The sequence below is a fragment of the Lonchura striata genome, chromosome 5 (genome assembly GCF_050655825.1).
Source record: "Lonchura striata isolate lonStrDom1 chromosome 5, ASM5065582v1, whole genome shotgun sequence".
In the NCBI taxonomy this organism is placed as follows: Eukaryota; Metazoa; Chordata; class Aves; order Passeriformes; family Estrildidae; genus Lonchura; species Lonchura striata.
Window position 1 is genome coordinate 73,218,184 of NC_140707.1, and position 22,778 is coordinate 73,240,961.

The 22,778-nt window shown below is 54.3% G+C and overlaps 1 protein-coding gene across 4 annotated transcripts; it reads left to right on the forward strand.

The window, feature by feature from the left end:
* The first annotated feature begins 272 nt into the window (after positions 1-272).
* On the forward strand, positions 273-13,780 carry KLHL28 (kelch like family member 28). 4 transcript variants are annotated; one of them, XM_085581079.1, is made up of 6 exons: positions 273-327; positions 2,274-2,519; positions 2,663-3,561; positions 7,069-7,512; positions 11,861-12,069; positions 12,825-13,780. In XM_085581079.1, the coding sequence occupies exons 3-6, from the start codon at positions 2,663-2,665 to the stop codon at positions 12,986-12,988; spliced, it is 1,716 nt and encodes a 571-aa protein (XP_085437205.1). In that variant the 5' UTR covers positions 273-327; positions 2,274-2,519; the 3' UTR covers positions 12,989-13,780. The 4 variants fall into 4 exon arrangements, with proteins under 4 accessions (XP_085437205.1, XP_077639987.1, XP_077639988.1 ...); XM_077783861.2 differs by having other exon boundaries at positions 2,274-3,561; XM_077783862.2 differs by lacking the exon at positions 2,274-2,519.
* The last annotated feature ends 8,998 nt before the right edge of the window (positions 13,781-22,778 follow it).

Genomic DNA, 22,778 nt, shown 5'->3' on the forward strand with positions numbered 1-22,778 from the left:
CGAGCGGGGGGTGGCACACGCCTGCCTCCCCTACTTCTCCTCAGGCCGCTGCGGGCGGGACGGGACGGGGCGCGGTGGCGAAGAAACGGAGAACAGCGGAGAGCAGCGTCGCGCGAGCGGCGGGGACGGGGCCGTAACGAAGCCGCGGCGCGCCCCCCGCGCGGTGCGCGGCGTGGTTCCGCCCGGGGCACCGGCGGTGTGGGTGTGTGAGGCGGCGCGGCCGCTGATTGGCGGGGCGGCGCGGCCGGAAGTGACGGACGGGCGGCGGCGGAGCGGCGGAACGAGGCGGCGGCGCGGCCGGGCCGGGCCCGGGGCACCCCGGCACAGGTGGGAGCGGGGGCGGCGGGACCTGTCCGCGCACGGCCGGGACTCCGCCAGGACCTGTCCGGGACCTGCCTCCCGGCGCTGCCGTGTCCCGGGCAGGGTGCGCGGGGAGCCCGCCCGGCGCGGGGAGAGCGGCGGCGCCGCGGGGACCCCGGGCAGGGACCCCGCTGTCAGCCCGGCGAGCTCCGAGCGCCGGCCGCGGCCGGGAGCGGGGCTGGGGCACCGGGCTGGGGCACGGCCGCGGGGACAGCAGCGCTTGCAGGAGCGGGGCAGCTTTGCCGCCCTCCCCCGGTGTCGGGGCCGGGCGGGCGCTCTCCGGGCCAGCCGAGCCGCTCCCCTGCCCGTCCCAAATCCGTCCCTGCTCGGGGCAGAGCAGAGCAGAGCCCGCAGCTCCTCTGCTGCCTCCCAGCACGCCCACTTCCCGCAGCTCGGCTGCTCGCTGCGCCGGTTTCCCTCCTTATTCGCAGTCCCTGCTGCTGTCGGAGAGAAGTTTGAGCCACGGGCTGGAAGGACCCGGCAGCCCGGGGGTGCCCGTTTGGTGTCCCCAGCACGGATCGCTGGGATGCAGTTCCAGGGCTGCTTCGTGTTCCAGCTGCTGGCTTCTTGCTAAACAGTAAAATAAATAACAGCAAATCCATGGTATGGCCGAGCCTCGCCGTGCAGGGGTGTGAGAGGTTCTACCAGGGCGGTACACGAAGGTTTATTGCTGCAGAATACCTTAAATACGGTTATTTACAGGTGTTTTGTCAGGTTTTGCAGCTGAACTGGGAGCATTCCTGTTTCCCTGTGGTGGTGCCTTGCATTGCCTGTTTTTTGTGTGTTCATATGATCAAATTAGGAGCTGAACACAAGCACAAAAGGGGAATACATTCTTTTAGCTGCTGGACAGCTTTTTTGTATTATTTATTTTATTTTTTTTAATTCTTCCATGTATAATTTGTGCTCCAAAATGGCGATAGGGAAAATATTGTTGTCTCTGATCTTGTCTTTTGCAGATGCACTTAAGTTAGTTTCTTTCAGTCATTTTTTCCAGTGTAGAGTGATAATAGGAGAGCTTATTTATCTCTTCGTGGGTAAGAGGTTTTTCCAGGCCCTTCCCTTCCCTGTCACTGCTATTGTATTCTCTATTTGAACGTTGGCAACCCGTTTGATTATTTCAAATTAAGCACTTTTAAGTGGGCTCACCTGCAAGCAAGGTGTCATTTAAGGAGCTGTGCAAACGATGAACTGATTATTAAGCTAAAAGAAGCGAGATCTGGCAGATCATTTAGCAAATCAAAATTCCCTGGAGAACAATAGGATTCTTTCCCTGTGGCCCAGGATCCTGACACATTCCTACCCTCCACCTCTCAGCAGCGCAGTGCTGGGGGCTGAACAAAGAGCTGAAATTAGAGCAGGTGCCTCTAATTAGGGCAGCTACCCAGGGCTCTGGTGTCACGATGTGCACGGGACTTTGGGCAGAGGAGTTGTGTGGAGGAGTGAGGATTCTGCACTCCTGGGGAGCGTGGGCAGCTGCCAGCGCTGGGGAAGTGCTGAGAATTCCAGGGAGCTCACCTGGGGAGCTCTGAGCTCTCCAGAGGCTGAGAAGTCCCCAGCAGGAATTTCCTTCCAGGGAGCTCACCTGGGGAGCTCTGAGCTCTCCAGAGGCTGAGCCATCCCTAGCAGGGATTTCCTGGCACGGTGTGAGGATCTCCCCATTTCCCCTGTGCTCCTCTGTGCATCCACAGCACAGGAATCTGCTCCAGCCCCACTGGCTCCGTGGGGGTGGTTGGCAGAGGGAATGGGAATGGGAAGCTGCTCCTTGCCAAAGCCTGGCCAGAGAAAGGCACAGCAGGACTGGGCTGCTCCCCAGGAATTGAATTGCACGAAAGGAGTTTAAGAACTTTTAAAACTTTGTCTCAAATAAGCCAGTTGTATTCTTTAGTTTTCTGTGTTTGTTTCTATTTCAGCCACTGTTCAGTTCTCTCAAAGCCTTGATGTAGAATCACAGAGTATCCTGAATGGGAAGGGATCCACAGGAATCATCAGTCCAGAATCTGGCCCTGCACAGGCACCCCAACAATCAGATCATTTACTCCAGAACAAAAAAAAATAGTGATGGTTGTGGGTTTTTTAAATTCAGAGTTGAATCTAACATAGACTGTTAATGAACATTTGTAGGTCTTGGATTTCACTTGCATGAAAAAGAGCAGCAGGTAAGGGTTGAAAAGGGAATTGGGAAGTAAGAAACCGTATTAAGTCAAAAGCCGAGATGGAAAAATACCTTTTAAGTGTTGCGTGTGGCACGTCTCAGTTACATAAAGGTGAAGTGACGCCTCCCAAACTGTGTTTGCCCCAGATGGACCCGTCGTCGCCGCCGTTCCTGCTGGCCAAGCTGACCCCCCTGCACTCGGAGCAGCTCCTGCAGGGCCTCAACCTCCTGCGGCAGCACCAGGAGCTGTGCGACGTGGTGCTGCGCGTGGGCGAGGCCAAGATCCACGCGCACAAGGTGGTGCTGGCCAGCATCAGCCCCTACTTCAAGGCCATGTTCACCGGGAACCTGTCGGAGAAGGAGAACGCCGAGGTGGAGTTCCAGTGCGTGGACGAGGCGGCGCTGCAGGCCATCGTGGAGTACGCCTACACCGGCACCGTCTTCATCTCGCAGGACACCGTGGAGTCGCTGCTGCCCGCCGCCAACCTGCTGCAGGTCAAGCTGGTGGTCAAGGAGTGCTGCGCCTTCCTGGAGAGCCAGCTGGACCCCGGCAACTGCATCGGCATCTCGCGCTTCGCCGAGACCTACGGCTGCCACGAGCTCTACCTGGCGGCCAACAAGTTCATCTGCCAGAACTTCGAGGACGTGTGCCAGACCGAGGAGTTCTTCGAGCTGACGCACTCGGAGCTGGACGAGATCGTGTCCAGCGACTGCCTGAACGTGGTGACGGAGGAGACGGTGTTCTACGCCCTGGAGTCCTGGATCAAGTACGACGTGCAGGAGCGCCAGAAGTACCTGGCGCAGCTGCTGCACTGCGTGCGCCTGCCCCTGCTCAGCGTCAAGTTCCTGACGCGCCTCTACGAGGCCAACCACCTGATCCGGGACGACCACACCTGCAAGCACCTGCTCAACGAGGCCCTCAAGTACCACTTCATGCCCGAGCACAGACTGTCCCACCAGACCATGCTGCTGACGCGGCCCCGCTGCGCGCCCAAGGTGCTCTGTGCCGTGGGGGGCAAGGCCGGGCTCTTCGCCTGCCTGGAGAGGTGAGGAGCAGCCCTGGGGCAGTGCCTGGCACCCCTGGGCAGGGCTCTGGGAGCTGGGATCCCCCCAGTCTCTGCAGCTGGAGGAGATCTGGGAGTCCCACCAGAGTTTGGGGGGTGTGGTCGTTCCTTTCCTCCATAAAAACTGTTCAGTGGGGTTCTTTTAACAGGGATGAGCCCCAAGTTCTTCCATAGAAACTGTTCAGAAGGTTTTCATTTTTTAACAGGGATGAACCCCAAGTTCTTCCATAGAAACTGTTCAGAAGGTTTTCATTTTTTAACAAGCATGAGCCCCAAGTTCTTCCATTGAAACTGTTCAGAAGGTTTTCATTTTTTAACAGGGATGAGCCCCAAGTTCTTCCATAGAAACTGTTCAGAAGGTTTTCATTTTTTAACAAGCATGAGCCCCAAGTTCTTCCATTGAAACTGTTCAGAAGGTTTTATTTTTTTAACAGGGATGAGCCCCAAGTTCTTCCATAGAAACTGTTCAGAAGGTTTTCATTTTTTAACAAGCATGAGCCCCAAGTTCTTCCATAGAAACTGTTCAGAAGGTTTTCATTTTTTAACAGGGATGAGCCCCAAGTTCTTCCATAGAAACTGTTCAGAAGGTTTTCATTTTTTAACAAGCATGAGCCCCAAGTTCTTCCATAGAAACTGTTCAGAAGGTTTTCATTTTTTAACAGGGATGAGCCCCAAGTTCCTTCATAAAAACTCTTCAGCAGGTTTTTTTAACAAGGATGAGCCCCAAGTAAGTTCTTCCATAGAAACTGTTCAACAGGTTTCCTTTTTTCTAACAAGGATGAGCCCCAGGTTCTTCAGCAGATTATTTTTAACAAGGATGAGCCCCAAGTTTCTCCATAAAAACTCTTCAGCAGGTTTTTTAAACAAGGATGAGCCCCAAGTTCTTCCATAGAAAATGTTCAGAAGGTTTTCTTTTTTTAACAAGCATGAGCCCCAAGTTTCTCCATAAAAAATCTGCAGCAGGTTTTTTTTTAACATGGATGAGCCCCAAGTTTATCCATAAAAACTTTTCAGCAGGTTTTTTTTTAACAGGGATGATCCCCAGGTTCTTCCATAAAAACTCTTCAGCAGGTTTTCTTTTTTTAACAAGGATGAGCCCCAAGTTCAAAATGCTTTTTTATCTCCTGAGTAATTTGCACTGTTAGGGGGTTTTGTTTGTGCTAGACATTTGTTTGTGCAAACAAAAAAGCTCTGGAATAATTCTCATCCTGTTGATTGAGTTAATAACATGGTTAATTAAGTTTGTACAGTTCTTATTTTTCCTTCCAGGTATTTAAATTTTATTTAATTTTCCCCTGATTTGTGATTATTTCAAACAAATCATAAAAATTAACTTGCTATCTGACAAATGTGCTTCCTGATAATTAAAAAATTCTTGGAATTAAAATAGACTTAATCAGAGCAGAGTGAAGGAGACTTTTCCCTACAGCTCCTGCCAGGAGGAGACAGCTGGGGAGGGGATTTGGGATCATCCCAGGGAACAGGGACAGGAGGAGAGGGAATGGCCTCAGGCTGGGCAGGGCAGGCTCAGGGTGGGCACAGCAGGAATTTCCCCATGGAAAATTGTCCCTGGGAGTTACAGCTCAGGGCTCACTGATAAGATTTTGATAAGATTTTTGGGTGATTTTGATGAAATACCCAATCTAATCTAAACATATTTCAGTAATGCCAGGTTGGGTTTCAGTCCAGTTTTTCCATTGCATTGATGATCCTGGGATGTGATTCAGGACAAAAAGTTCCTCTCTGGGAGCAGGAGTTGTCTCCCCAGCAGTTATCCCGTGTTACTGAGTGGCTGCCATTCCCAGATTTTGGGAATGAATTGTTGGATTTTTCCATCCAGAAGAGAGGCATAGAGCTGAGTTCTGCCTTTGTCTGCACTGAGGGATTATAGGATATTTTCAGGAGGAATTGTTTCAAGGGAAAATTGAATTGGCCGCCCAGGGAGGTTTGGAGTGCCCATCCCTGGAGGTGTCCCAGGAATTCCTGGAGGTGGCACTCAGAGCTCTGGGCTGGGGACAAGGTGGGCATGGGGCACAGCTGGGACTCTGGTCTTGGAGCTCTTTTCCAACCTCAGTGATCCTGGGATTTCATGAAGGAGTTCTGGGCCATGATGTGATCATGGCTTTAATCCCAGCTGCTGGGCAGGTGGGTGCCCCTCCTCCTTCACCTGCATTCCAGAATGAACCCCCTGGAGAGCATCCCTGAGGCTCCTCCTGGGAGCAGAAAGAACAAAAAAGAGAGAAAAACAGCTTTATGCCCCAAGCTGGTGTGGCTGGGCATGCTCAGAACATGGGATTAACATTCCCAGAGCTGCTGGTTAAACTGTGTGTGGGCTGTTTATGTCCAGATATACATTAATACATTTATCCTTACACTGACAGAGCTTTGTGAGCAGCCCCAGGAGTGCTCCCTGTGCCCAGGCAGACTGCCTGAACTGGTTCCACAGCTGGATTCTGGATAATATTCTGGGATCTCCTTTTCTGGGACAGTTCTGTGCTTGCAGAGAGAAAGACATGTAAAAACCCGGGGAGAGCTGTGTGTTCTTTTCCCTGTGTTCAGAGGCATCAAAGTCATTTAGAGTTGATTTTCCCAGTGATAGTCACTGATATTAAACCAGATGTTTGAGCTAGGAATTGTTGGGTTTCTAGACTTAAAAAGTAAAGGGAGATTTGTGCTTCATAAAAGGTGTTTGAGTGAATAAGGTAATTCCCTGATACTATTCAGCTCTGCTTCTTTCCCACCTTCTTCAGTGATTATAAAAATGTAGCCTATCTCTATAATTTGGATTATTTTCAGTTTTTTGGTGCTTCATGATAACAAATTACTTAGAATATAGTTAATCTCCATTCTCTGGTGTTTCAGCAGATCCTGTTTCTGTGCTCTCAGTGCCTGTCTGCTCTCCAGGGGCCTCTTGCTCCTGTATGGTTTTTGAACAGATCACGTTTCCTCTGTACCTGATAGCCTCTTAATTATTTAGCTAATTTATTAATTAAACTATTCAGGTAGATTGGCTAGACTTTATATGGGGCAAGCTAGACTCACTGTGTTCTCGCACCGAGTATAATTAAAAGAAAAGGGTATTTTAAGGTTTAGGTGTAAGGTTTGGGTTTAAGGTTTGGGACTAAGGTTTGGGACTAAGGTTTAGATTTAAGGTATAGATTTAAGGTATAGATTTAAGGTTTAAAATGCTGTTTAAAAGAAATAAGTTGTTTTAAGGACATATTTTTCAGGTTAGTTTGTGCTACGTTGAAGTTTTGTTTAAATTACAGCCTGCACGTAAAATACATATTTATAAACTGCAAGCTGTAGTTTCTAAACGTGTATTTGCAAATGCAGATGTGTGCTTCCCTCTCTCCAATTTGCTTTTCTCTCTCCCGTTTCTGTGGCTGGTTTGGTGGGGTTTTTTTGTGTTTTCTCCTCTCCCTGTGGGTGACATTTTCAGCCTTTCCAGTTGTGGCTTTGCTCACCCGCTCCCCGTTCCCCCTGCAGCATGGAGATGTATTTCCCCCAGAACGACTCGTGGATCGGGCTGGCCCCCCTGAGCATCCCCCGCTACGAGTTCGGGGTGTGCGTGCTGGAGCAGAAGATGTACGTGGTGGGGGGCATCGCCACCCACGTGTGCCAGGGCATCAGCTACAGGAAGCACGAGAGCTCGGTGGAGTGCTGGGACCCCGACACCAACACCTGGAGCTCCCTGGAGAGGATGTTCGAGAGCCGCAGCACGCTGGGCGTGGCCGTGCTGGCCGGCGAGCTCTACGCCCTGGGCGGCTACGACGGCCAGTCCTACCTGCGCAGCGTGGAGAAGTACATCCCCAAGGTCAAGGAGTGGCAGCTGGTGGCCCCCATGAGCAGGACACGCAGCTGCTTCGCCGCCGCCGTGCTGGACGGCATGATCTACGCCATCGGGGGCTACGGGCCTGCCCACATGAACAGGTACGTGCTGCGTCAGCCGTGCCCAGCTGGCACCAGCAGGGCCCACAGGCAGCCTTTTTAATCCTTGTCCTGCCCACATGAGCAGGTATTGCTGGGGTGAGCTGTGCCCAGCTGGCACCAGCAGGTCCCACAGGCAGCCTTTTTAATCCTTGTCCTGCCCACATGAACAGGTACGTGCTGCGTCAGCCGTGCCCAGCTGGCACCAGCAGGGCCCACAGGCAGCCTTTTTAATCCTTGTCCTGCCCACATGAACAGGTATGTGCTGCGTCAGCTGGGCACCAGCAAACCCTCTGGGCAGCCTCATTTATCCTTCCTCTGCCCACATGAGCAGGTATTGCTGGGGTGAGCTGTGCCCAGCTGGGCACCAGCAAACCCTCTGGGCAGCCTTTTTAATCCTTGTCCTGCCCACATGAGCAGGTATGTGCTGGAGGTGACCCACCTGGGCAGCAGCAAACCCCCCGAGCAGCCTTTCTAATTGTTCCCCTGCCCACATGAACAGGTACGTGCTGCATGAGCTGTGCCCAGCTGGCACCAGCAAAACCCCCTGGCCAGCCTCATTAATCTTTCCTGCTCACATGAGCGGGTATTGCTGGGGTGAGCTGTGCCCAGCTGGCACCAGCAAACCTCACAGGCAGCATTTACATCCTTCCCCTGCCCACATGAGCAGGTATGTGGTGGGGGTGACCCACCTGGGTGCTTCCAAACCCTCTGGGCAGCCTCCTTTATCCTTGTCCTGCCCCCAAGAACAGGTACATGCACTAGCAAACCCCACAGGCAGCCTTTTACATCCTTCCCCTGCCCACAAAAACAGGTACGTGCTGGGGTGATCCACCTGGGCACCTCCAAACCCCCTGGGCAGCCAATTAAATTATCTCCAATAGACCCTGGGCCTCATTAATCCCTGTACTGTCATATCAGTCCCATAATTCAAACAGGAAATCTTTATTTTTGCTTCACTTTGTGCGTTCCACCTTGTTTGGGCCCTTTTTTAGATCACCGAAAAGGTGATTTTACCAAAATGGTAAAAACAAAGGCATGCCTGCCTATTACTGAGCCTTGGAGCTCAAGCCTGCAAAATCTGAGGGTGGGTGCAGAGTTTTGCCACAAAAGCCCTGATTTGAGGTGAATAGGAGTATTCTCAGGCTCACTACACACACATTAAATACATCATTCTGGTGGGATCTTGAGTTAGTGTTGCTGCTCATAGCAGAATTGAGGAGGGGGGTTACTGCTCTGACTCCAGGGGTTGTTTCAGACCTGGAATTCCCAAGGAATTTTCCTGCTACCACCATGTTCTTTAACTCCTCTGTTCCCTTCGGATGTCCAGGGACATCCAGTTATATCCAAAGGAATCAGTTTCCATCATTAAAATGGGAACAAATCAGCTGAATGTTCCTCCAGGAAGGAAAATAATAAACTACAAGTGCAAGAGCTGAAAAAAGAATGAAACTCCTGTTCCTAGGAAGGGACACAGTGATTGTTCAACAGGGTGGTACCAGGCATTGTAATAATGAATTGCATTGATTCTTTTACTTGAGGCTGAGTCAGGGGAGGTTTAGGTTGGATATCAGGAAAAGTTCTTCTTTTAGGAAAAGGTTCTTCTTTCTATTAGAAAAAGGATCCTTGGACTTCTTGATCCTTCTAACTCAGGGTGTTCCATATTCTGTGAATAATCCTGGGTTTATTATGATTGGAGGAGTGAGTACTAAGCAGCACCAGGTTCCTGCAAGCTCTGGCATTAAATGAAGCTCACACTGGGTAATGAACCCCCTTTTCCAAACTCTGTGCGGCTGCTGCTGATCTCCTCTTCCCCTTTTTCCTGCCCCTCCATGCTTGGGCAGGAACAGCTCTGAGCCATGAGGATGTTAATGACTGACCATCTGTATGGTGATCAAAAATATTAATAATGAGAATTGATTTCCCTTTGATCCTGAAACCTCTCCTGCCCTCAGTGTTTTGATCAGCAGCCTCTTTGCTGCTTTTCCTGAGGAATATAAATACACTCTCCACATGCTTTTTCTCTCTGCATGTTATTTTCAGGCCAACCTTAAGGCAGTTTTGGCTTTGCTGTGTAGCCAAAGAAATACACTTCAGCTCTGCGTTGTGTTCAGTTTCACAACATTTTTATTTTAATAGATTATTATCTTACTAGATTGTTATTTATGTGATATACATTTTCAATTCCCATTTTAAAAATTGCACCCAACATCCTGAAGGAGCTTTCAGCTCTGAGGAACCTCTTGGTATTAGGGTGTGACCTGAAGATCCAGGACAGGGAGGACATGGGAGAGGCTGAACCAGTTGTTGTGTCAGGGAGAAATATCACAGAGCCATTTCGGATGGAAAAGCCTTTTAAGATCATTGAGCCCAACCTTTGACTGAGTATATTATAAAAATAGGTTAAAACTGCATTTTGCCAACACTGTTGGGCTGCTTTGGTTGTGGAAGTGCCCTGGGATGTGATTGATGCTTCCCAGGTGATAACAGTTTCTGGGTGCTGCTGTTGGGTTGTACCAAACAACTGCATCATGGAATATTCCCTCAGCTCCAGCCCTTTCCTCTGTGTTCCATTATTCCTGTGTGGTAATTCTGCCTGGCAGAGCCAGGTGTGCCTGTGCCATGCCAGGAGTGAATCCCTGAGATCCCAGGCTCACTGATGTGTCTGTGCCACTCCAGGAGTGAATCCCATCCCAGCTCCCGGGCTCACTGCTGTGTCTGTGCCATTCCAGGAGTGAATCCCTGAGATCCCAGGCTCACTGCTGTGCCTGTGCCATGCCAGGAGTGAATCCCTGAGATCCCAGGCTCACTGCTGTGTCTGTGCCATTCCAGGAGTGAATTCCTGAGATCCCAGGCTCACTGCTGTGCCTGTGCCACACCAGGAGTGAATCCCTGAGATCCCAGGCTCACTGCTGTGTCTGTGCCACTCCAGGAGTGAATCCCTGAGATCCCAGGCTCACTGCTGTGTCTGTGCCATTCCAGGAGTGAATCCCTGAGATCCCAGGCTCACTGCTGTGTCTGTGCCACTCCAGGAGTGAATCCCTGAGATCCCAGGCTCACTGCTGTGTCTGTGCCACTCCAGGAGTGAATCCCATCCTATCTCCCAGGCTCACTGCTGTGTCTGTGCCATTCCAGGAGTGAATCCCTGAGATCCCAGGCTCACTGCTGTGTCTGTGCCACTCCAGGAGTGAATCCCTGAGATCCCAGGCTCACTGCTGTGTCTGTGCCACTCCAGGAGTGAATCCCTGAGATCCCAGGCTCACTGCTGTGTCTGTGCCACTCCAGGAGTGAATCCCTGAGATCCCAGGCTCACTGCTGTGTCTGTGCCACTCCAGGAGTGAATCCCTGAGATCCCAGGCTCACTGCTGTGTCTGTGCCACTCCAGGAGTGAATCCCTGAGATCCCAGGCTCACTGCTGTGCCTGTGCCATTCCAGGAGTGAATCCCTGAGATCCCAGGCTCACTGCTGTGTCTGTGCCACTCCAGGAGTGAATCCCTGAGATCCCAGGCTCACTGCTGTGTCTGTGCCACTCCAGGAGTGAATCCCTGAGATCCCAGGCTCACTGCTGTGTCTGTGCCACTCCAGGAGTGAATCCCATCCCAGCTCCCAGGCTCACTGCTGTGTCTGTGCCACTCCAGGAGTGAATCCCTGAGATCCCAGGCTCACTGCTGTGTCTGTGCCATTCCAGGAGTGAATCCCTGAGATCCCAGGCTCACTGCTGTGTCTGTGCCACTCCAGGAGTGAATCCCATCCCAGCTCCCGGGCTCACTGCTGTGCCTGTGCCACTCCAGGAGTGAATCCCATCCCAGATCCCAGGCTCACTGCTGTGTCTGTGCCATTCCAGGAGTGAATCCCTGAGATCCCAGGCTCACTGCTGTGTCTGCCATTCCAGGAGTGAATCCCTGAGATCCCAGGCTTACTGCTGTGTCTGTGCCACTCCAGGAGTGAATTCCTGAGATCCCAGGCTCACTGCTGTGTCTGTGCCATTCCAGGAGTGAATCCCTGAGATCCCAGGCTCACTGCTGTGTCTGTGCCACTCCAGGAGTGAATCCCATCCCAGCTCCCAGGCTCACTGCTGTGTCTGTGCCACTCCAGGAGTGAATCCCTGAGATCCCAGGCTCACTGCTGTGTCTGTGCCATTCCAGGAGTGAATCCCTGAGATCCCAGGCTCACTGCTGTGTCTGTGCCACTCCAGGAGTGAATCCCATCCCAGCTCCCGGGCTCACTGCTGTGCCTGTGCCACTCCAGGAGTGAATCCCATCCCAGATCCCAGGCTCACTGCTGTGCCTGTGCCACTCCAGGAGTGAATCCCATCCCAGCTCCCGGGCTCACTGCTGTGTTTGCTTTGCAGCATGGAGCGCTACGATCCGAGCAAGAACTCCTGGGAGACCGTGGCCTCCATGGCTGACAAACGGATAAACTTTGGGGTGGGGGTCATGCTGGGCTTCATCTTCGTGGTGGGGGGACACAACGGGGTGTCCCACCTGTCCAGCATCGAGAGGTACGACCCCCACCAGAACCAGTGGACGGTGTGCCGGCCCATGAAGGAGCCCAGGACAGGTGGGACATGGCAGAGATGGGCCTCTGAGCTGGTAAAGCCTGCAGGGAGAGTGGCAGGGACTGCAGCTCTGGGTGAGGGTCACTTCACCTCCCTGTAAAAGGATCTTGATTTCTCCAAGTTCGGTTTATTAATGCTGAGCTGTAAGGAAATTACAGGAAGTAGGAGTTCTATTCTGCCTCCTGTTCTTTCAGTGCTTTCAGCAGTGATGAGTTGCAGCAGTTCTGTGCTCACTGCTCTGTTGGGTGTGGAGACTCGGGGTGCAGGGCTGTGGTGCAGCTCCCATCTCTGCTCCCTGGGACAGGGACAGGGTTCAGGGAGCAGCTGGGGCTGGGCCAGGCAGCTCAGGCTGGAATCAGGAAAGGTTCTTCCCCAGAGGGGCTGGCACTGCCCAGGCTGCCCAGGGCATGGGCACAGCCCCGAGGCTGCCAGAGCTGCAGGAGCCTTTGGGCAGCGCTGCCAGGGATGGAGAGGGTGGGGCTGGGATGATCCCTGGGGTCCCTCCAGCTCGGGATATTCCATGGTTCTGTCCCACAGCCTCCCTGATGGGGCAGTGGGACAGGGGGAGGTAGTTTCATTGTAGGGAAGGGGATGAGAACAGCACAAAAGGGGTGTCAGAGCCGAGCAGAGGGGGCTCCTCGTTTACAGCCCTTTTCTCTGGGCAGTGAGGAGCGCGGGCTCAGCCCGGGGGTGTGGGGCTGTGGGAACAACGCCGCGCTGCTTCCCAAGGGGTTGACGCCGGTGCTTTCCTCCGCAGGCGTGGGCGCGGCGGTGATCGACAACCACCTGTACGTGGTGGGGGGACACTCGGGCTCCTCCTACCTGAACACGGTGCAGAGGTACGAGCCCATCTCGGACTCGTGGCTGGACTCGGCGGGGATGATGTACTGCCGCTGCAACTTCGGCCTCACGGCCCTCTGAGGCCGCTGCCCGCCCGGCGTGGCCGGGGCTGAGCCGCTCCTCGCCGCCATCCTCGGCAGCGCCCGGCTGCCCTCGGCGCCCCCAAGAGAGCTGGGATCCAGCTGGAGACGTGCCCGTCCATCCCTTTGCAGAGCTTTGGTCTGTTTTCCCTCCGGGACGCGGGGCTCCCTGTGCTGGGGAGGCGCGGTGGGCACAGCGGGGTGGGCGCAGCGGGGTGGGCACAGCGGGGTGACCCCAGGGCTGGGGCTGTGCCCGGGAAAGCGCCGGTGCTTCACGGGGTTTTTTATCACCGGTAACTCAAGGGCTGCCTTGTTTCTGTATCTCAAGGTTTGTACATAATAAATGCCATAGGATGTTGCCTGTACTCTCCTTTGTCACCTGCTTCCTGGTAGGAGGGCTGGGATGATCCTTGGAGACATTTACAAGGCAAATTTGTTGCCTCCTCGGGACATTTTTGGATCTGACGAAGAGAATTTGCATTTTTAACTTTTTCCCTTCTGTTTTCCGCTCTTGGAGAAACGAGTGCTAGATGAACTGACTTCATCCTGCCGTGTGCTTTCAGTTGGAATGCGAGGAGAAATCCCAGCAGCAGCACTGCTAGCATGATTCCCAATCAAACCTCCAAGCCATCCCATCCCACCCCATCCTCCTGAGTGTGTCCGTGTTCCCCTTTTTTCAAGGATTGTATGATTGCTTCCTCTGAGTGTTCCCATCTCACAATGGTGCTAAATGTAGGGGTACCCCCGAGGCTGTTGCTGGTTTCGGTGCATAAAGCATGTTTGGATTGTTCCACTGGTTTGGTTTCTTCTTTGCTCCATCCCCCATGCCCCTGCAGCTCTGCAGTCTCACCCCTGTGGAACGAGCTCCCCGTTGGGTATTTAGTGGGGCTTTTCAGATTTATGGTTATTGTTCCCATTCTCACAAACGGGGAGATCCCAGCTCGGGTTCTTCAGGCAGTTCTGCCTTTCACACCAGTGCAGGGAGTGCAGACAGGGCTCATCCCAAACGTGTGTCCTGCTGAGGGCAGGTCCTGGGGTTAACCACAGTCCCACTGGGTTAATCACACAGCCCTGAGCCCAGTGAAAACTGGGACAGAGAAAGTGATGCTGTGTGTTATAACCATCATTTAAAGTGGAATTTAACTAACTTAGCACATTTTGGGTTGTCTTCTGATCTCAATTACCTTAAATTTCTGTGGTGGCTGCCCGTTGGCAGGCCTGGTACTAAGGATTTTTTTTGCCTCCTGAGTTTTCTTTCCCTTTATTTTAACATGTTTGGTGTTTGTTTTCCAAACCCACACGGTGTTATTTTGAAAGGTGCAATAATATTTGAAATAGCTGCTTTAAAAGCCATTTCTTTATGATTTTGCTGAGTGGGGAGGGCTGAGTGCTCTGGGTTTGTCCTGAATTCATGCAGAGCTGGTTGCAGCCAGGGCTGCTCCAGTTCTTCCATTCCAGCCACTGAGATTTCACCATTCCAGGGGGGTGTTGTCACCATAAAACATCATTCAGCTATCCTAGGTGATTGCACAGACCATAAAATCCTGCAGGTCTCCTTCAGATTTGGTGGAACTGAGCAGGACTTCAAATGTCAGTAAAAGAAACTGCACTGAAAATGCTGGAATTGTTAATTTGACCCACATGGATTCATTCCAGTGACAGCAGTAAAAGCCTGATTTCATTATTCCAGGACAGGAGGGGCTCCTTGGCTGTGTTTCCATGTTTGTGTGTGTGGAGAGGAGAAGGAATCATGGAATCCCAGGATGGTTTGGGTTGGAAGGGACCTACAATCCACCCAGTGCCACCCCTGCCATGGCAGGGACACCTCCCACTGTCCCAGGTGCTCCCAGCCCCAGTGTCCAACTGGCCTTGGGCACTGCCAGGGATGGATCACAACAAAAAAATCCACAAACAACAAAAACATCATTAAAAAACCCTATAAATCAGAACAAAAAAATCCATATTATGGTAATTATTTATATCATCTTCCATTTATGGAAGTCAAAGCACTGAAAATTGCAAAATGTTTCATTCCCTTTCTCCAGGCAGTGGGAATGAAAAACCCCACAACGGTTTGGGGTGAAAGGGACTTTAAAGACCACCCTGTTCCACCCCTTTCCATGGGGAATCCTTTCCCTGGAATGGGGTCAGAGGAGGTGAATGATGCCCCCAGATTGATCCTGTGCTGTGGATGTGACATTTCACTGGAGAGAGCAGCAGGAACTGTTTTTTACTCTGCAGGAGAAATGCCTGAAGAGTTTTCCTGCTGTTACTGCTGAGCTCCTTACCTGGAGAGGGATCAGGTGTCCCTCAAATTCACTCCATCCCCATTTCTGTCCTGTCCCTTCAGGGCCTGGGCAGAGGGAGACCAGGCACAACAATTGGGGTAAAGCTGAGGGAAAACTCAGCGATCCCCTGGGAATGCCTGCCTGGGAGCTGCAAAACCACAACCTGCAGCTGAGATGTGACAATTCCCCATTTTCATCCACTTCCTTCTCTCTCTAATTGCACTTTACAATGGTTTAAATGAATTTATTTGTGTCCATACAGATCAGAATTTCTGCTTTGTCAAAGATAATAACATACAAGCTCCTCCTAGGCATGTTTCCCTTCCAGAAACTGATGGAATTTTTGTCCATGTTACAAATATTGTTTCTGGGAGATAATATTGCTTCAGTGAACTTCCCATCCATAAGACCCCATTCACTGTAGGAAACTATGGAAAACATCCCATATTGCCTTCAATTCTTTCCATTGACCTGAAACACAAAGAACTGCATGATAATTCCTATTTTTTATCTTTTTTTTTTTTTTTGCCTTATGTAGTGTACTGTATTTTAAACCCAAGGAAAACTCAGATTTTTAGCAGGATGTAAAAACTGCACAGGGAATTTTGTACTGGGGCTTGGCCAGAGTGCTTTGGTTGAGGGTAAGAACTGATCCCTGTAGATTTGTGGTTTTACCTGTAAATATTTATATGTATTTTTGTAGCAGTAACATCGTGGTTTTTGTTTTGTCTACAAAAGTGGCCTTTGAGTTCCACGGGATGAGAACCCAGCCATGTGGGAATTCCAGTTCCCAGGGTGTTGTTCTGGTGCTCTCCAAGCATTGTTGTGATGGTTCCGTTGGGTGTGAAGCTCTTTAATGAAATGAACCTGGGAAATCCTGGTTTGTCTGGTGCTCAGTGCTGGAGCCTCTGGAGCTGCTCCCACCTCCCATGGAATCTCCTCATTCCATGGCTGCTGCCCCTTCTCTCCCACTTTTCCATGTTGTTTGGGATCAAATCCTGGTTTTTACCACACACAGGGGGTAGCACACACAGGAGCAGAGCACTGGGATTTTAACTCTTATTACTGCTCTGGAAAATGGGACATGTCCAAGGAAAGGCTGGGAGAACTGGGATTGTTCAGCCTGGAGAAGGCTCCAGGAGGACCCCAGGGACACCTCCCAGTGTCCCAGAGTGTCCCAATATTCAACTGGCCTTGGGCACTGCCAGGGATCCAGGGGCAGCCACAGCTGCTCTGGCAATTCCAGCCCAGCCAGGAATTCCCAATTCCCAATCTCCCACCCATCCCTGCCCTCTGGCAGTGGGAGCCATTCCCTGTGTCCTGTCCCTCCATCCTTGTCCCCAGCCCCTCTCCAGCTCTCCTGGAGCCCCTCCAGGCCCTGCCAGGAGCTCTGAGCTCTCCTGGAGCTTCTCCTCTCCAGGGGAACATTCCGGGCCAGGAGAAGGGATTTCAGCTCCTCCATCCCCGGGGGAAGGAAACCGGGCAGAGCCCGGAGCTGCCCCGCGTCCCGCCCAGCCCAGGCGGTGCCAGTGCCGGTACCGGGATGACCCGGGCGGTGCCGGGATGACCCGGGTGGTGCCGGGATGACCCAGGTGGTACCGGGATGACCCGGGCGGTACCAGGATGACCCGGGTGGTACCGGGATGACACGGGTGGTGCCGGTGCCCCGGCCCCGCAGCACCGGGCAGGGCTGAGGCTCCTCCGAGCCGCCCGTCCGTGCCTTGCCCGCCTCAGTGCCGGGAATTCGGGAGCAGCAGAGCCGGCGGCAGCGCTCCCGAGGAGAGAGCCGCTGTCCCAGGCTGCTCCCGGGAAAAGGGAAAGGAAAAGGAAAAGGAAAAGGAAAAGGAAAAGGAAAAGGAAAAGGAAAAGCCCACAGAGCAAAGGTTGTCAGGGCCGGTGCAGCTTGGCCCTCAGGCAGGAGCACCCTGGCACCCTCGGGGACACCCCTCAAACACCTTTTCATTCCAGCAGCTGCTGCACACCCACAGACCCTTCTGCACAGCAAACCCTGCCCCAGCAGCTCCCATGGCCCAGGAGCTGCCCATGGATTTCCTCTCTGGCTCTGCTCCTGTAGAGCCCGTGGGTGCCTGGGCTGTGGTTTCAGTCCTTTTTTACCATCACTGTCAGGGTTTGGGCCCTGGCCCACGCTGCCTGCAGAGGGGCAGTGCTGTGGGGGCACATCTGTCCAGCTGTGCCCATCCTGTGCCCATTGGGGTATCCCATCCCAGCAGGCATTTTAACACAGGCACAGGGACAGCAGCTGCTGCACTGAGCCCCGTGGGCAGCAGAAATACAAACTGTGCCTGGAGAGCAAAGGTGCTGGGGCAGCACACACAGGATCCATTTCAGTGTTTGGGAAAAGCCAATATTATAATGTGTAACACTTCCCAGAGATATCACATTTTATCTGCATTCACATTGCTGCAGATAAACCCAGCCAGCTGCTTTAATTCCAAGTGACAGAGCTTATCGCACTGTGTCATCCTGAATTTCCAGCAGCAGGAAGAGAAAGAGAGGAAGAAAATGGGGATAGAGAAAAGCATTTTAATACTGCCTGGAGATGCTGGAGATGAGTGGTGACATGGGGGGAATTTGGGACACGTGGAACCAGCGCCAGATCTGCTCCATGTCAGCCTCACCGTGACAGCAGCTCCGGGGAACTCAGCTGGGGGAGGCTCTGGGGGTGTCTGGGGTTGAAAGATTTACCCGGGGGTGTGTCAGAGCTGGGGCAGCTCTCTGCTGCTCTTTGGGCAGTTTCTTTGTCTCTCCACAGCCAATCCTCCCTCCAGGAGATCCCTGCTGTTCATGGGCCATTAATTATTAATTATCTTCTGTTCATGGCCACTGAGTGTCCCTGCATGGCTCAGAAAATTCCATCATCCATGGGGAGATGCTCTGCCCAGGGGAGGAGCCAAACATTCCTACCTGGATCCAATCTGACCTGGGAACAGCACAGCAGCCTTTGCCCCCTGCATTCCCAGAGGAGCAGCTTCCTTCCCCCCTGCATTCCCAGAGGAGCAGCTTCCTTCCCCCTGCATTCCCAGAGGAGCAGCTTCCTTCCCCCTGCATTCCCAGAGGAGCAGCTTCCTTCCCCCTGCATTCCCAGAGGAGCAGCTTCCTTCCCCCTGCATTCCCAGAGGAGCAGCTTCCTTCCCCCTGCATTCCCAGAGGAGCAGCTTCCATCCCCCTGCATTCCCAGAGGAGCCCAGGCCCATCTCCCCCAGCCCTGGAGCTCCAAGGAAAACTCCCCCCTTGTGCAGATCCTGCTCCAGCAGAAGCACAGCTGGCACTGCAGGAGGGCTGAGCCCCCCTGGGATGGGGCTGAGCCACTCCCTGACCCACAGGAGACAGGGCTGCTCTGGCAGTGGTGTTTTGTATTACTGCATTCTTATTTTTATATATTTTTTAATTTTTAATTTTTTTCCCAATAAAGGTCTGTTATTCCTATTCCCATATCTTTTCCTGAGAGCCCCTTCATTTCAAAATTACAATAATTCAGAGGGAGGGGGTTTGCATTTTCCATTTCAGGGGAGGCTCCTGCCTCCCTCAGCACACACCTGGCTGTTCAAACCCAGACAGGGATGCTGGGGATGGGGGCAGGGAGAATTCCAAGGGCTGTGGGGGTGCCAGGGCAGTGCCCAGAGCTGTGGGGTCCCTGGGGAATGACAGCGAGGGGAGCGGGAGGGACTGAGCTTGGCATCCTCTGCAACTTGGGGACAGCCCTGGGAGGGAGCTGGGGGGGTCTGCAGGGCACCAGAGCAGCTCTGGGACAGCCCTGGGGCATGGACACACTGTGGGATTGTATGGGATTTACTGGGCATGGACAGGGTGTGGGATTCCATGGGATTTACCCTGGGCATGGACAGGGTGTGGGATTGTATGGGATTTACCCCGGGCATGGGCAGGGTGTGGGATTCCATGGGATTTACCCCGGACATGGACAGGGTGTGGGATTCCATGGGATTTACCCCGGACATGGACAGGGTGTGGGATTGTATGGGATTTACCCCGGACATGGACACACTGTGGGATTGTATGGGATTTACCCTGGGCATGGACAGGGTGTGGGATTCCATGGGATTTACCCTGGGATGTTCCAGGAGGAAGCAAAGGGATGGGAAGAGGCGATTTGGGATGGGGACATGGCAGGGGACACAGTGGAGACAGAGGTGGCCCGTGGGTGGCCTGGCCTGTCCGTGGCATGGCCTGGGGCTGGATGAGGTGACAGAAACCAGGGTCAGGGATAATCCCCCTCTTGGAATGAGAGAGGAGCATTTCCCCCCCTGAATCAGCCTCAGTGAGGATTTGATGATAGAAAAATTCTTTTATTCTGCAGAATGAAAAGACATAAATAGCCTTATTTGAGAAACCTGCTTTCAAAATTACTTTTTAATTATTAAATTTAATTAGTAAAGGTCACCGTTTTTAATTGCTCAAAAGGAAAGAGCTTCACTCAACAAAGAACCCAATTAAAGTGGGGAGTTTTTGAGAGGAAGATGGTGCTTAGGAAATAAGAGTTTTTTCCTCTTGCCACCAAGCCAGGCTGGGAGAGCTGGGAATGTTCCCCTGGAGAGGAGAAGCTCCAGGAGAGCTCAGAGCCCCTGGCAGGGCCTGGAGGGGCTCCAGGAGAGCTGGAGAGGGACTGGGGACAAGGATGGAGGGACAGGACCCAGGGAATGGCTCCCACTGCCAGAGGGCAGGGATGGGTGGGAGATTGGGAATTGGGAATTCCTGGCTGGGCTGGAATTGCCAAATCAGCTGTGGCTGAGCTGAAATGTAAATGTTGGGATGAGCAGAGAATTCCCAGCAGAGCCCTGGTGGGATCTGGGGTGTTTCCCACCAACCTCTGGGTGAACACACGGAATTAAACATAAAAATGTCTGGTGCTGGAAGAAAAAAGGGATTTTCCTGACAGGTAAGGACTCAGTACAAGATGTTTTCATGCCAGAGGAAGATAAAACAAATCCCTCGGATCCCCCTGGCATCGTTTTGCTGCTGGTTTATAAAGGATGCAGCCTGGAGCAGAGGGGATGGGATGGGATGGGATGGGATGGGATGGGATGGGATGGGATGGGATGGGATGGGATGGGATGGGATGGGATGGGATGGGATGGGATGGGATGGGATGGGATGGGATGGGATGGGATGGGATGGGATGGGATGGGATGGGGCAGATGGGAGTCAAGGAGGGTGAGAATCCATTGGGACCCTCACCTCGGCCACGCAGGGCCTGTCCCCTCGGCCAGGGCAGCCTCAGCACGCTGCGGCCTCGCCCCGCGGGGGGATGGAGCGGCCCCGGATTCGGGCAGCCCCGGCCGAGCCGAGGGCTCCGGGGCAGGGAGGCTCCGTGGGGAGCCCCGGCCGCTGTTTGCTCGGACAGAAGGATCGGAGGCTCCGGAGGGATCTTCCACGCATCCCTGTGACATTTGACATGCTAATCTTATGGAAATAGATTAATTACAAGTGCTGTGTGTGTAGGCTTAGCGCACTGTCGTAAGGTCACTGCTGAGGGATAAAAGCTGCGGAGATCGTGCTGAATAAAGTGACCGAGCCCGGGCGGGGCTGCGGTCAGGGAATCCCGCAGCGAGCTCGGAGCAGCCCGCAGGAGGGCCCGGGGGCTCCGAACGGCCCCCGGGACCCACACATGGGTGCGGGATGGGTGCGGGATGGGTGCGGGATGGGTGCGGGATGGGTGAGGGGTGGGTGAGGGATGGGTGAGGGATGGGTGAGGGGTGGGTGCGGGATGGGTGAGGGATGGGTGAGGGATGGGTGAGGGATGGGTGAGGGATGGGTTAGGGATGGGTTAGGGATGGGTGAGGGATGGGTGAGGGATGGGTGAGGGATGGGTGAGGGATGGGTGAGGGATGGGTGAAGGATGGGTTAGGGATGGGTGCGGGATGGGTGAGGGATGGGTGAGGGGTGGGTGAGGGATGGGTGAGGGATGTGTGAGGGATGGGTGCGGGATGGGTTAGGGATGGGTGAGGGATGGGTGAGGGGTGGGTGCGGGATGGGTGAGGGATCCAGCATGGATACAGGATGCGGGATCCGGGATGCCGGATTTGGGATCTGGGATGCAGGATCCGGGATGGATGCGGGATCCGGCATGGATACGGGATCCGGGATGGATGCAGGATCCGGGGTGGGTGCGGGATGGATGCGGGCTGTGGGATCTGGGATGGATGCGGGATCCAGGATGGATGCAGGATCCCGGGTGGGTGCGGGATGGATGTGGGATGTGGGATCTGGGATGGATGCGGGATGCAGCGGGATGCAGCGGGGCAGGAGCGGGGCACAGGGATGATGCCAGCGGTGATTCCCACTCCAGCCCCAGGGCAGTCCCTTTCCTCAGCTGCTCTCGCTCCGAGCCTCCCTCTCCTCCGTTCCCTCTCCGGTTCCCGGGGGATACGGCCCGCAGGTGCGCGCTGGTGTCGGCTCTGCCGCCGGAATTCCCTTTTAGCCATTCCCATTCCGGTTTGTCCCGGTCTGTGCCATGGAATTGCCTCATGCGGGCACGGTGGGCGAGGGGCGAGGGGGACCCGGGGACAGCCGGGGACAGCCGGGGACAGCCGGGGACACTCCAGCGCCTCGAGGCGCTGCTCCCGCCCCGCACAGGGCAAAGCCCCTCGCCCCCCAGGCTGGCATCACCCCGGAGCCCGGACCCCGAGAGATCCCCGATGGATCCGGGCCGGGGGCGCTGCCCGCAGCCGCCGTCGGGCTGGGGCTGCAGGGGAAGGAGGGTGAGGTCTGTCCTCAGCCAGGAGCAGATCGGGAGGAAGGGCTGATTTCCAGCCGGGAATTTCTCGGGAAAGGCGGCCAGAGCCGCCGGGCAGGGCGGGGCTGTCCGCTGGTGCAGGGAGGGAAGCTCCTGCGGGTGGGAATCAGGATCAGACAGCCCGGGAGGCTGCGGGCACCCGGGCACGGCAGAGGTGTGCGGCTGAGCTCAGCTGGGCACCCCCTGCCGCACTGCCACTCCGTCCTTCCCCTCATTCCCAAGGGAAAGGGGGAATCCCAGCCCGGCGTGCTCCATCTCCTTGGAGATGCTCCTTGCCCTGTGCCGCGGCCGGGGGCGGCTCTGCGGGGAGCGGCAGGGCTGGGCTGGGGGTGCCGGGGGTGCTGGGGGTGCTGGGGGTGCCGGGGGTGCTGGGGGTGCTGGGGGTGCCGGGAGTGCTGGGGGTGCTGGGGGTGCTGGGGGTGCTGGAGGTGCTGGAGGTGCTGGGGGTGCTGGGGGTGCTGGAGGTGCTGGAGGTGCTGGGGGTGCTGGGGGTGCCGGGGGTGCTGGGGGTGCTGGCGGTGCTGGAGGTGCTGGGGGTGCTGGGGGTGCTGGAGGTGCTGGGGGTGCTGGGGGTGCCGGGAGTGCTGGGGGTGCTGGGGGTGCTGGGGGTGCTGGAGGTGCTGGGGGTGCTGGGGGTGCCAGGGCAGGGCCGGGCTGGGCTTGTTCCGTGGCCTTGGCTCTATTGGGCACCAGAAAAGCATCTCCTGCATTCCCACTCCCAAGCCAGCTCG